The sequence below is a fragment of the Vicia villosa genome, unplaced genomic scaffold (assembly GCF_029867415.1).
Source record: "Vicia villosa cultivar HV-30 ecotype Madison, WI unplaced genomic scaffold, Vvil1.0 ctg.000606F_1_1, whole genome shotgun sequence".
Classification (NCBI taxonomy): Eukaryota; Viridiplantae; Streptophyta; class Magnoliopsida; order Fabales; family Fabaceae; genus Vicia; species Vicia villosa.
This window is the reverse complement of record NW_026705278.1, coordinates 661,914-675,665: the sequence shown is the minus strand read 5'-3', so window position 1 is coordinate 675,665 and position 13,752 is coordinate 661,914. Positions and strand designations below refer to the sequence as shown.

The 13,752-nt window shown below is 34.5% G+C and overlaps 1 protein-coding gene across 1 annotated transcript; it reads left to right on the top strand.

Annotated features, from left to right (window-relative positions):
* The first annotated feature begins 568 nt into the window (after positions 1 to 568).
* On the top strand, positions 569 to 13,460 carry LOC131629820 (villin-4-like). Its single transcript, XM_058900617.1, has 24 exons — positions 569 to 1,049; positions 2,900 to 3,012; positions 3,171 to 3,270; positions 4,033 to 4,101; positions 4,200 to 4,436; positions 4,570 to 4,747; positions 4,830 to 4,962; positions 5,970 to 6,132; positions 6,269 to 6,416; positions 6,536 to 6,636; positions 7,086 to 7,241; positions 7,836 to 7,904; positions 8,009 to 8,077; positions 8,159 to 8,296; positions 8,425 to 8,553; positions 9,016 to 9,163; positions 9,280 to 9,290; positions 10,893 to 11,033; positions 11,257 to 11,382; positions 11,461 to 11,526; positions 11,964 to 12,294; positions 12,431 to 12,633; positions 12,787 to 12,945; positions 13,037 to 13,460. Exons 2-23 carry the CDS (start codon positions 2,957 to 2,959, stop codon positions 12,898 to 12,900), a joined length of 2,886 nt encoding a protein of 961 aa, XP_058756600.1. The 5' UTR covers positions 569 to 1,049; positions 2,900 to 2,956; the 3' UTR covers positions 12,901 to 12,945; positions 13,037 to 13,460.
* Positions 13,461 to 13,752: the final 292 nt, after the last annotated feature.

The following is a 13,752-nucleotide window of genomic DNA, read 5'->3' as shown; positions in this document are numbered from 1 at the left end:
TGGGACAAACCTAAACGGGACAGACATATTTATTTATCACTCTACGTAAACTTGACCAAGAAAAAACCAATCAAACAAAAAAAATTAAAATCAAGGAACGAATACCTTACAAGCTTTCTACGCGAGCTTTCCGCATGTAAGTCAATCCCTTAAACCTCGACTAAAAGATCAAATAAATCATAAAACTCTTCTTTAATGAAAGCATGAATCAAATCTCGACTATAAATTTTCAGAAACCCATAATTAGGAAGCTTGTCAAACATAGAATATATCTTTAATTAAAGATTAAAATTTTAAATAATTTCATTCAAACACATTAAAAATAAATAAAAGAATACTAATAAATATCTTTAAAGAATTTAACATAAATTATTAAAGAAAGTAAAACCGAATAAAAGAGCAGTTTAACTTATATTTTTCAAAATATTTTTTCAATAAATTTTCAATTAATAATTTTAAGACAATAAAATAAAATAAACATTAGAAGATTTTCTTATAACAATTAAAGAGACTCGAAAAAGAAAAAAATATAGAAAAACAGTTTTACAGTTCATACGTGAGGTGTAGTGTGGGGTTGGACGGAAGGAAGAAGTTTTGTTGCCGTTAGTGATAAGCACGCCTGGCATTTTCATCATTCTTCCCTCTCATTCTCTCTCACTTCAACTTTTTTTCTATTCTATTCTCTTTAATATTCCTTTTTTTTCTTCTCTCTCTAAAATTCTTCTTTCTTCTTCAGTCACTACTTTCTTTTTCTCTCTCACTTTTCTCTCTCTTCTTTTTCCTTCCATTTTCCGCACCTTCAATTCTCGTTTCTCTGATTGGATCTGCTTCTTGCTAGAACCTATTCACTTCGATTCCTCAACTTTATTTATTTATTTATTCGTAGTTTGAAGCTTCGATTTCAGTTTTTTTTCTTCAACTCGAGGTTGTGTAGTACTCGTGTTGTTCTTCGTTTCTCGATTTTTTTTTGAATTTTTCTCGATTTTTCTGGTTTTGTTTTTCGGTGCTGATTCCGATAAAGGTATAATCGATTACTGCTTCATTTCCAGGTATGAATTGAAGATAATTTAATCGCTTTTTTTTCAGCTTTTTTCAACTTTTTTTTCTTACTGAAGCTAGGTAGATTTAGCTTGAATTTCGATCTGGTTCGGTGGTTCCTGATTGAATTTTGTTGACCTGAATCGAAATTGCATTTTTATGTTGAAATTTAAAGGACTAGTTTAATTAATTTATTAATTAATTAGTTTTTTTTATATTTTTTGTTGAAAAAAAAATTAGATGTTGATGTTTTGGATTTTGGAAAATGGAAAATGATTGCAATGTTTATTGAGTTATCGAGATTATGTGATGTGTAATGTTGTTGTGTATATTGACGCGTACGTGTCAGTTGCTTAGGTGAATAATTTGATTAGCTTTGTTGTATTGTTCGATGATGATGTATTTGCAAATTGGCATTTCTGTGAAATATTTGAGCGTTTTATTGCATGTGTATATGCGTTGGGGCGTGTTTTTATATGAGGAATTCTCGTGACTTCGGTCTTCGTTTACTTGTTGGCAAGAATTGTGCAGATTTTCCGGTGTTTGTTGAATAGTGGTCCATATTGGTTTTATTTAAGTCTATTCTCTATCATACATGTAAGATTGAAGGGTTAATATTAACTCAAGCTTGTTTTACTTTTGATGTAAATATTTATGTGTTCCTGAGCTATTTTTAGCTTCAATAATTACTTCAAAATAACTTGTGAGTAAGTGAACAACCGCCCCTTGTGTCTAGCGGAAGGGGCTAGACTCCCATAACATGTTGAACCGATATTTGAATACCGGTTGAAAGATCTAATTTAGTACCCAACACATCTCGAATAGGATTGCCTTCCGTGTGGATTTAACCTATGGGGAACAAAATAAATAATGGGAAGTGATTAGTTAAGCTTCCTAATAATCCCTATAATAGCTCAGTGAGTAAATGCTTATAAGCTGATTACCCAAACACGGCTATTTACTAGAATAGTATAACTACTGATATATTAGGCTTCTTTTCTAATAGCAGCTCTACTTGCATAAGTGACATTCTGCATAAGGCAGTGAATAACTTTGTTGGATGCAAATGCAAGGGTGTGTGTGTGTGTGTGTGTGTTTGCTTGCTTTGTTCATGTACTAGTATCATACAGTGGTGGCTACCAAAAATATTTAGCCCTTAGTAGGTATGCCGAACAGACATGTTGATAAAAGATGCAATTTTCTTTTTGGCTTCTTTGTTCATGGTTTGTTTTAAACTTTTAATCCAACCAACTTCAATGACAAGGTTTGCGTCATGATTGCTTACTCAAAATGCAAGCTATTTGTGTATTCAATGTTTTAGGACAGCGATTAGTGAGCCTGTAGTAGTTGATACTAGTGACATGCTTAGAAATGCATTCCTGTTCTCGGTTGCAACTATTGATACATTTGCCTTAACTTGAGGAACATCAATATAGGTAATTGAGTTCTTAATATATTTGAAATTTCCTAATACTACATGAGGGTATATTTCTAGTGAAAATAGAAAAGGTTATAAAAGCGTCCATGATGAACATTACAGGGAAGGTTTTCAGTTAGTTGTGAACTTTACTATATCTCAAGGAACACAATGGCAGCTTTGCTTTTCTCTACATTTTGTATTTTACATTAAGTTTGTCAGAAAAATTTATCGAACGATTGATTAATGACGCCAACCTTCTGTTTAATCTATGCTATCTGATATTGTTTTCTCTGTTTTTAATTAAAGTTACTTCAGAACCAGAATTTGTTGATCGAAACTGTTGGTGGAAGCATTTGTAATTCACCTTCTATTTTGGCAGTTTCAGTAAACTTTGATATTGCTTTCTATCAATTCATTGTATTATTTATGGTTCCCTTTCAGGATATTATTTTCTATATATACGCTAGGGTGTGAAGGACCAAATAGTAGAATAATATTATGGCAGTTTCCATGAGAGATGTGGATCCAGCTTTTCAGGGAGCTGGACAAAAGGCGTATCCTGCATCTAATTAACATATTATACTGTTTACTATTTATCAGATTTTCAATATTTATAAGATTTTTTTAAGTTTCTCCTTCACCTGGTTCTGTTCAATGCGTAAATTAATTTCATGCTTTGATCTTATGCATTATTCTCCTTAACCTTAAATAGTGGGCTTGAAATATGGCGTATTGAGAATTTTAATCCAATATCTATCCCAAAGTCCTCTTATGGCAAATTTTTCACTGGGGATTCCTATGTGATCTTAAAGGTAAGCCATATTTTCCAAGTGGTTATTCAGTTGTTGTTTCGTACAATGCTAGCCTCAAATTGACGTCTGCTTTTTCATGAAGCTTTATTTTCTGTTTATAATTGTTTTGCATGGACTTTGTAACTTTGAAACATTTGATGTTTTCAGAATGATAAAATCACAACATTGGTATGTAACTTCACGTCTTCATTTTTCATTGGCAAACATTCATTATGTAACTTTTGTACATTTTTCAGTTTGTTAGAGAGTGCATCCTTGATTTGAATTGATGATAAACTGTATTTACCAAACATACTATCCTCTCTTGGTCTTATATGAACACAAGTTTAGCTATAGGATATTGTCTTCTTCTTAGTTCTGTTCATTTTTCTAAGGAAACATTCATTATGAAATCTCTATACATTTATCAGTTTTGGTACAAAAATGTGTTTTGAGGAAAAAAGAATAGGTTAAAAATGTGAGCTTGAATTTATCCATATAACATTATTGGCTTCTTTCCCATGAGCTTTGATTCCCCTTGCATATGAAGATAGTTTATGAGGTGTTTGAAACAAGTCTCATATATTCATCAGTATCACTTATTTTGACAAGATTCACATTATTTTCTGGCTTCCTTTAGACTTTTGGCCATTACTACTACTAACCTGATAGTTTTTTCTTTTTATTATGCCGCTTGTGCATACTGCATCATACATGATCCCTGGTTTTTTCTAGTATGAATACATTTCATTTCCAATCCTTTTTAAATTTTTTTTTGCATAGACAACCGCATCAAAGAGTGGAGCTCTGCGTCATGACATCCATTACTGGATTGGTAAAGACACTAGTCAGGTAAAGATCAATATTTTCAGCATAACCTAGTTTTTATATATTTATTTTCCCTGTGATTAGGTTTGACATTACTCATAATGATTGTAATTTAAAAATAGGATGAAGCTGGTGTTGCAGCCATCAAGACTGTTGAGCTGGATGCAGCTCTCGGAGGACGTGCTGTTCAGTATCGGGAAGTACAGGGCCATGAAACTGAAAAGTTCCTGTCTTATTTTAAACCATGTATTATACCTCTAGAAGGTGGAGTTGCTTCTGGTTTTAAACATGCTGAGGCTGAAAAACATAAGACACGGCTGTTTGTATGCAGAGGGAAACATGTTGTGCATGTCAAAGAGGCAAGTTTGACGTTTTTTCGTTTGCCTTTGAGGTTTGAGTATTGTATGTCATTGATCACAGTGGATCAGGCTGGTAAACACATACAGAAACATAATTTTCTGCTTGCTGAGTAGTCACTTTTTTACGTTACAGGTTCCTTTTGCTCGATCTTCACTCAACCATGACGATATTTTTGTTCTCGACACTGAGTCAAAAATCTTCCAATTTAATGGTTCCAATTCATCTATTCAAGAAAGGGCTAAAGCTTTGGAAGTTGTACAGTATATTAAAGATACCTACCACGAGGGAAAGTGCGAGATAGCTGCCATTGGTAAGTCTACGGGTATATTTTGAAGTTCGAAAGGTGATTACTGATTTTTATGAATTGAATGTCTTCTTGAACTTCCAAGCAGAGGATGGAAAGTTAATGGCTGATCCTGAAACTGGGGAATTCTGGGGTTTCTTTGGCGGATTTGCTCCTCTTCCACGAAAAGCAGCCAGTGATGATGACAAGTCTGCTGATCCCCGCTCTCCAAAACTGCTTTGGTATGATGTTATTCCAGTCTTCCCTCTTTACATTTTTTTTTTGTTTCTAGTTGCACTACCAATGTATTCCGTTCTTTCTTAGTACACTGATGTTTGGATGTAATATATTAATGTTTACATGTTTTGCAATCTTCTTCTTTCACCGTTTAATTTTGAGTTGTGTGTGTATTAGATATTGGGGTTTTAAAAGGTGAAATGACATTCCTACGCAGCTTCATCCTTTTATTTGTAAAACACAAATAACAAACACTGCGTCAAATAAACTGTTATAAGATTAGCAAAAGTGTGACACGCTGGTGGTCCTGTTAGAACATGTTTTACCATATAAACCAAATCTTTTCCTATTAGGCGGGGGGTTGGCTACATGGATTTAATGATGTCGTAATACTGTCTTGAATTAAGTCTAAAGATGTATCATTTACCTCTAAATCTCAATAATTTGGCATATAGTTTTCTTTGGTCTGCTTTTATCTCTATAACTATTTAACTATCCTCCATTTGATTAGCCCTACTTACTGATGCATTTGCATATTTTGTGTTTGGGAGGTCATTTGCATTTTTTTATTTTTAGTATTCATTTGTAGAGATGAGGATGTTGCGTTGGATGTGTGAGAAAACTAGGCTAAGGTGGATTGAGCATGTAGAGAGAAGACTTGTAGATTCTGCTGTAAGTAGAGTAGATCAGATGAAAATGAGTCAAACAACTAAAAGCAGAAGAAGACCTAGTATAACTATAAGCATAACTAGTAAGAAAGATCTTGAGATTAACAAATTGGATAAAAACATGGTCTTTGATAGAACATTATAGTGTAATTTGATCCATGTAGCGGACCACACTTAGAGGGATAAGACTTAATTATCCTTTTAGCCTAACGTTTTATTAGTGTATAATACTGTAAACTTCCAAAGCAGATCAATTATTTTGACAATAGTTGATGAAATTCGTTTGTTGTATTAAAGTGTTAGATTTTGTAATGCTTAGTTATCATAAATTATCGTTTTTGCAGTGTTGAAAAGGGACAGGCCGAACCTGTTGAGGCTGATTCTTTCAAAAGGGAGTTTCTAGACACAAATAAATGTTATATTCTGGATTGTGGGTTGGAAATGTTTGTCTGGATGGGAAGAAACACCTCTCTTGATGACAGAAAAAGTGCAAGTGGAGTTGCTGATGTAATACCTATTTTCCCTTGCATCCCTTAGCATTTGGCTTTAAGTTTAAATACACTTACCAATACCTTTTCAAAAAAAAGTTTTATTTATACTTCATGTTCTAACTACTAGTAATTTGCTTTGGACCAAATAACAGGAGTTAGTCAGTGGCATTGATCAACTTAAACCCCAAATAATTCGAGTAATTGAAGGATTTGAAACAGTGTTGTTTAAGTCCAAGTTTGATTCTTGGCCTCAGACCCCTGATGTAACTGTATCTGAAGACGGACGTGGCAAGGTAGCAGGCAAGTGATTGATATTGTGGCTTTTATCATAACATGAATAGATTTTTTAACATTACATTTTTGTATAGCCATTATGTCAACTCAACTTTTTCTCTTATTTGCGACTTTGTATTTTGTAGCACTTCTGAAACGTCAAGGAGTAAATGTCAAGGGTCTGTTGAAGGCTGATGCAGTAAAAGAAGAACCTCAACCTCACATTGATTGCACTGGACATTTGCAGGTATTCCGCTAGTTGCAAATCATCTATCAAGACCAATATTTCTTGATGCAATTCGGTTTCACTTTTGTCATTTTTCTTATTGGTTTTATATCCCGCTTAGTTGGTTTCTTCTGATTAGAAAATCATTTTGAACCCTTTTTGATCTCCTACCATCTCCCATCCTGATAATGGCCACCTGAGTGAGAGGCAGAATACATAGTCTTGTAGTACATCTGAGGTGTTTTCTATCATAAAGTCGACGACTAGAGTTTGATCCTTGTCAATTCCAATCTTCTAAACAAAAAACTTGAATTTTAGCACAAGATAAAAAAACTTGATAACTAGTATTCCATGATAATTCAGAAGATATTCTCTATTTGGGTGGAGTTGTTGTGATATGGTGTTGTTCAATCTCAACATTTCTCTTTTATTTCTGTAGTTAACAGCAGTCTTACTCTAACTGTATACAGGTTTGGCGCGTGAACGGTCAGGAAAAGATTCTTCTCCCAGCTTCTGATCAATCAAAATTTTATAGTGGAGATTGCTTCATCTTTCAATATTCATATCCTGGAGAAGATAAGGACGATTGTCTTATTGGAACGTGGATAGGAAAGAGCAGTGTTGAGGTGAAAGATTTTGAGTAAAATTTTACTTCTAGTCAGATGTGTCTTGAATATTAAAATAAATAATCTGAAAGCAAAATGTTCAGCTGTAGCTGAAAAATATTAATACTTGTAGTAAACTGTTAGTCCTTTTAAGTTTTGGTTGTGAATTCATAAATAGGTTCCTATAGTTTGAAAACTATAATTGGGTCCTTATTGTTTAGTCAATTTTTTTTTCCAGATTGAGTCATCATAAGGACATATCGAAATACTGGACTCAGGAGTCCTATCAAAATAGTTTTTAAAACTACATGGGTTAATAGTTTTCAAACTCTAGGAGCCATTAGAGATGTAAACTGATTAAAATTTTACAGGAGTTGGTGTTGACTATGACCTATTAAAAAAAATCCCAAATGTATAAAAATTAGAGATTTTCTTAACTCTAGCCAATTGTATCCTTATATATTGCACTATACTCGGCACTAGTAACTTGTCTGGGCCCCGAAAGTGTTAAATAAATATGCATGGCAGAATATATTTCACTCTTTCCATAAATTTGTGTTCGGCGCATTGTTAATCTATAGCCTGTATTGATCACAAGATTTCAATTGAAAATAGGAAGAAAAAGCTTCAGCTAATTCACTGGCTAGTAAAATGGTTGAGTCAATGAAGTTTCTGGCTTCCCAGGTAATATTTCAGGAAATTATGTTTTTGGTCTTTTGTTTAAATATTATTTATGCTTATTTCTTATCTCTTTACTGACAGTAATACACATTTTTAATTGACTGCAGGCTCGTATATACGAAGGCAATGAACCAATTCAATTTCATTCTATCCTACAAACCTTCATTGTTTTTAAGGTTTGTATGGTCCTAATATTGTGGAAGCTCACACCCCATCTATTACTGGCCATGTAACTTTTTCCTATTCCTTTTTATCAGGGTGGGCTTGGTGATGCATACAAGACTTACATTGCAGAAAAGGAAATTCCAGATGAGACATACAATGAGGATGGTGTTGCATTATTCCGCATCCAGGGCTCTGGACCAGATAATATGCAAGCTATACAAGTTGAACCTGTATGCCCCAATGCCTTTTTGTAGTGGTCATTTGTCTATCCACTTAGTGTTGTATTGGGCAACACACCTTTCTGAATTCATAGACTTTATTTATTTAATCAATTTTTATTTTCATGGGGGTCAACCAGGTTGCTTCTTCCTTGAATTCCTCTTATTGCTACATACTTCATAATGGGCCCACTGTCTTTACTTGGTCTGGAAGCAATACAAGTGCAGAAGACCAGGAACTTGTAGAGAGGATGCTGGATTTGATAAAGGTATGATGTGTGTTTGAGACATAGCAATTTATTTAAATGGGTCTAAGCAAATACCAAGAACCTAGCTTTTGTTTTTAGGTCAAATGATTGTGTTGGACAAGCAGATAGACGTCGGTGATATTTTATATACTTTCATGGTTAAAATGGTTAAATATATGGTTATTATGTTTTTATCATAGCTAACCACACTAGGATTGCCTCTGTTGTCATAGGGGTTTTAGGTTTGATGCTTTTCAGTGGCATGTCTGACAGTCCCTATTACTTAGCCAGTGAATTACACTGATATGAAAAGAAGAAAACAGTAATAATATAAGTTGATTGCAAAGTTAATGTGTTGGAAGACATCAATTTCAAGTTTTTAAACTTTCAAATGTCCAAAGAGATTGCTATCCAGTATATTGTTATATTTGTTTAGTTATTCTTTGTCTATCTAGTTTTCACATGCTTGCCAAATTTCTGCAGCCAAATTTACAATCAAAACCACAAAGGGAAGGTACAGAATCTGAACAGTTTTGGGATTTGTTGGGAGGAAAATCAGAATATCCCAGTCAAAAGATTAGTAGGGAGTCTGAAAGTGATCCGCACCTATTTTGTTGCAACTTCTCAAAAGGTAAGGGATGATTTTCTTGTTTCCTGGATATTTACAGACCCCCCTTCTCCTATGAAGGCAAATAGCTGACTTTCTTCTGATGGTTTTCTTCTGCCACCCAATTGAACAACGAGCAGGAAACTTAAAGGTGAGTACACCCACTAATCTATCATTTCTGGTAACAATATTCTTAATTTTGGAACTTATGGAAATGCAACCGTTTAATGAAGGTGTGTTAAAGTAGTAGGTCTTGTATCTTGGCTTTCAACAATATTTTAGATGTAGTATGTTAAGTTGCTTGTCATAAAGAAAAATTTAATGTAATATATTTTAAGCACTAGTGATATGAGATAAATAAGATTGAAACAGAAGCAGGTTTTCTCAATCTGATACTGTTGGTAAAAAAATAATGAAATATATTTTAAGCACTAGTGATATGTGATAAATAAGATTGAAACAAACGCTAGTTTGCTCAATCTGATACTGTTGGTAAAAACATAATAAATCGTCAATGTTAAGCTATGAAACAAGGATGAAATACAGTTTCCTAAAACAGCACATTATCCGCATTATGTGATTAATAAGATTGAAACAAAAGCGAGTTTGCTCAATCTGATACTGTTAATAAAACATAATAAATGGTCAATGTTAAGCTATGAAACAAGGATGAAATACAGTTTCCTAAAACTGCACGTTATCCAAATCGTTGTACTACTGTTTGAGGCAGGAAAATGATTTGTGTTGTAATAGATCCAAACACAATAATGAACTGAAGCTGATAAAATGATATTGATAGCAGACTCAGAGGATGGCCCCTCTTTACAAAAGGTGAATGAAAACAGTAGATGAACTATGGAGGGAGATGGATCTCCTTGCAAAAGAATGAAAGAAATGATATTCTCAATAATGAGAGCACCCCCTTCTGAGAAGGGAATCACCCCATGCTAGGCCCCTAAATTCCTGCTTCACCCAAGGCATGCCCCCCACTTCCTGTTTAACAACCTCACCTTCTTTCTTACCCTTCAATCACAAAGTGCCTCCTTTCCATTTTGTTATAACTTCCGCTCTCCCTTCTGACGGTTTCCCTTTGTACTCATTGCACTTTGTCGCGTGCCTGTCATATCAGTATTGACAATGGAATCAGTACTCAAACTTAGGAGCATTCTCTGGTTAATGGTAGAAACAGGAGATGGTGATGGACGCTGGTACGAGAATAATGGAAAGATCAAACATCAGAGCAGCAAGCTATCTTTGCTCCAAACCCTAAGCCACCCGGAAATTCCTTCCCAGCTACATCTTATCCCATACCTCATCCCCCTAGTATCAGGTGTTCATCGAGTTATTTATAATTCAGTATGTGATTACATAATAAGATTACTTAATAGTTTATTTTTTTAAAAATTACTGAAATTGACAGCAGATGTTATTCAAAATTAAACTTATGGTTAATCTTGTAACACATAAGTTAAAAAAAGATAACCTGATTAGATATTGTCTAACCTGTGGGTGCACGGTTATTCACTGAGAGGTGTTGATGGCCACCATAGCTTCTTTTAAAAACTTACTTTTGGTGAAAAATGCAGACAGATAAGTATGACCAATGTGCTATGTATACCTCAGTTTATTACGGGAACTGTTACAAAATTCTAAGGGTGAATTTGCTCAGTCATGTGTGCTGCACTGCTTTTGACAATTTGAATACTAGGATTTATTTCTGTTGCAATGCATTAATCTTGAGCAATTCTCTCAGGTGACGGAGATATACAACTTCTCCCAGGATGATTTAATGACGGAAGATATATTCATCTTGGATTGTTACTCTGATATATTTGTCTGGGTTGGTCAGGAGGTTGACACCAAGAGTAGAATGCAGGCGCTAACAATTGGTGAGGTAAAACTGGTTTTGCTACCAGCTTAATTTAGTCGCTACTATTTTGAAGACTCTGATATCTTCAGTTAATTTAATGCTTATTTGTCCTCTAGCATCCCTGTGTTATTACGAAACAATGGGATTTATAATAATCATTTCCATGTCTTTTACTTTTTGAATTTAACATCTATTAGGTTCTACCTTTGGTTGTGGATTTGTTAACTCATTATTGTAAATTGAACAGAAATTTCTTGAGCATGATTTTCTGCTGGAAAAAATATCTCGGGTGGCTCCAATATATGTTATCATGGAAGGGAGTGAGCCACCGTTTTTCACTCGCTTTTTTAATTGGGAGTCGGCAAAGTCTGCAGTAAGTTTATCAACATAATGGTATAATCATTTGACATTTGAACATCCTGATATTGACAATTCCTTTTTAACTTTGCAGATGTTGGGGAACTCATTTCAAAGGAAGCTTAAAATCGTAAAAAATGGGGGTACAGCACCAGTGGCGGTAAGGCATTTCATTTTCTTACGATCACTAATGAAACCCTTTGCATATTTAAATAGACTAAATACTGAAGTGTGACATCAGCGCTGTATTGAAGGCCTTTAAAATCTAAGACTGAATAATTATATCATGGAAATAAATACTTTTCTACAATTAAATATTGGTTAATCTTATTTTGTCTGTCCAAACCTTCGACACCAATGTCAGACCCAAGTTTTGAAAACCTGTGGCAATTGACTAGAAGTTATTCTAGCAAATACAAAATTTGTATAACTATTGGATCCAAAGATGATGTGCTCTTGTTTGCTGATGATCCTTTGTATAGAACCGATATAATTCACTCCACCTTTTATTTTTCTCCGCTTTTCCTGTCCGGATATATTTTCTTTGCATTTGCATTTACTCTGATTTGTTGTTGAAATGCCTTGTATATATATCAGAAACCCAAACGGCGAACAACTTCATACGGAGGAAGGTCTAGTAGTGTGCCTGATAAATCCCAGCGTTCCTCACGTAGCATGTCTGTGAGTCCTGACCGGGTTCGTGTGAGGGGCAGGTCTCCAGCCTTTAATGCACTAGCTGCTACTTTCGAGAGCGCCAATGCTAGGAACCTTTCAACTCCTCCTCCAGTAATTAGAAAGCTGTATCCAAAATCTACGACACCTGATTCTGCAATACTAGCATCAAAATCTAAAGCCATAGCTGCACTTACTTCTAGTTTTGAACAACCACCTTCTGCACGAGAAAGCATGATACCTCGGGCAGTTAAAGGTAAACATTTGATAAAATAATTGCACATGAACTCCCTTCCCTCTCGCCTCCCTCTTTTGAGTATCACTGTTGCTTTGAGTAATATAATTCACTTTATCGCAATGTGCTTTCTGTTCTTGGTTGTTACAATGTGAAGTGAGTCCAGTCACCCCTAAATCAAACCCTGACAAAAATGACAAGGAGAATTCTGTGAGCGGAAGAGTGGAATCTCTTACCATAGAGGAAGATGTGAAAGAAGGTGAAGCTGAAGACGAGGAAGGTCTCTTGATTCACCCATATGAACGCCTTAAAATAACATCTATTGATCCTGTGCCCGACATTGATGTAACTAAAAGAGAGGTAAAGTGGACTATATAGTCTAGCTATAATATCATCATATCTACTTACTTTTCATATTTTTGTTCTTTTTGCCGGGGTCATTCTTTTGAAATGCAGCTTATAATTAGGCTACTGTTCATTTATTGTTGATTTGTTTGAACTTGATGCAAGCAGACTTATCTATCATCTGCGGAGTTCAAAGAGAAATTTGGGATGTCCAAGGATGCTTTTTACAAATTGCCCAAATGGAAGCAAAACAAACTCAAAATGGCTATTCAGTTATTCTGATTCTTTAACTTATCCTTCTGTCAGCTCCCGGCAGTTTAGGTTCAGGTAGAAGAAACTTTTACCATAAAAGTTTATATTATTCTTCCTTGACCATTTTATATCTACTTTTTCTAAGCAGGGAGATTCTGTTTTGCAGTAAGGAACTGAACATGTGGAAGTGAAAGGGACAGCAGCATCAGTATTTTTTTTGCTTAACTGCGACTGCTCCTGGGAAACTTTTCATCCAGAGAAACTAGAGATTTTCCACTTCTCTTGTCTCTTTTCAGTGGTTTGAATGTTTAGGATTGTCTTTGTTGAGTTAGTTGCGTGGTATTAATTTTATAGGGAAAAGGTTGTTTGTGAGCTTGGTTTTTGAAAAAAAAAAAAAAAGAAAATTCTTTTGGGTTTCATTTTATTTTATTTTTTAATTTATTTTAAAATTGTTTTGGTCAAGCAATTGGGGTTGCAAATGCGGTCTAGGTTGTATTTATATTGAGGACAAAGTGTGTATAGTAGAGTGTAAAAACCAGTCAGATCAATATTTGTTTTGGAAATAAAGTGTGGTTCTTTGTTCTCTGCAATTTTCAAGGACGCCATTGGAAGGATGAAAAGAGTCAAACCAGAAACTCTGATGTGTTCTTGTAAAACATTTAAGGCCACCGAATATTTAGAGGATAACAAATTTTCCATCTCACTTTTTTTGAAAAACTACATGTTTTCAGTAATATATTTCTGGATGACACATTTTATATGAAGATATTGTTTTTAAAATACAATCCTAGTGTTTATTTTGTCCTTTATGTGTGCAATCTTAAGTGATGTTGTGGGGATGGGATTAAGGGTGTGTTTGAATTGGCGGTGAATAAAATTGAT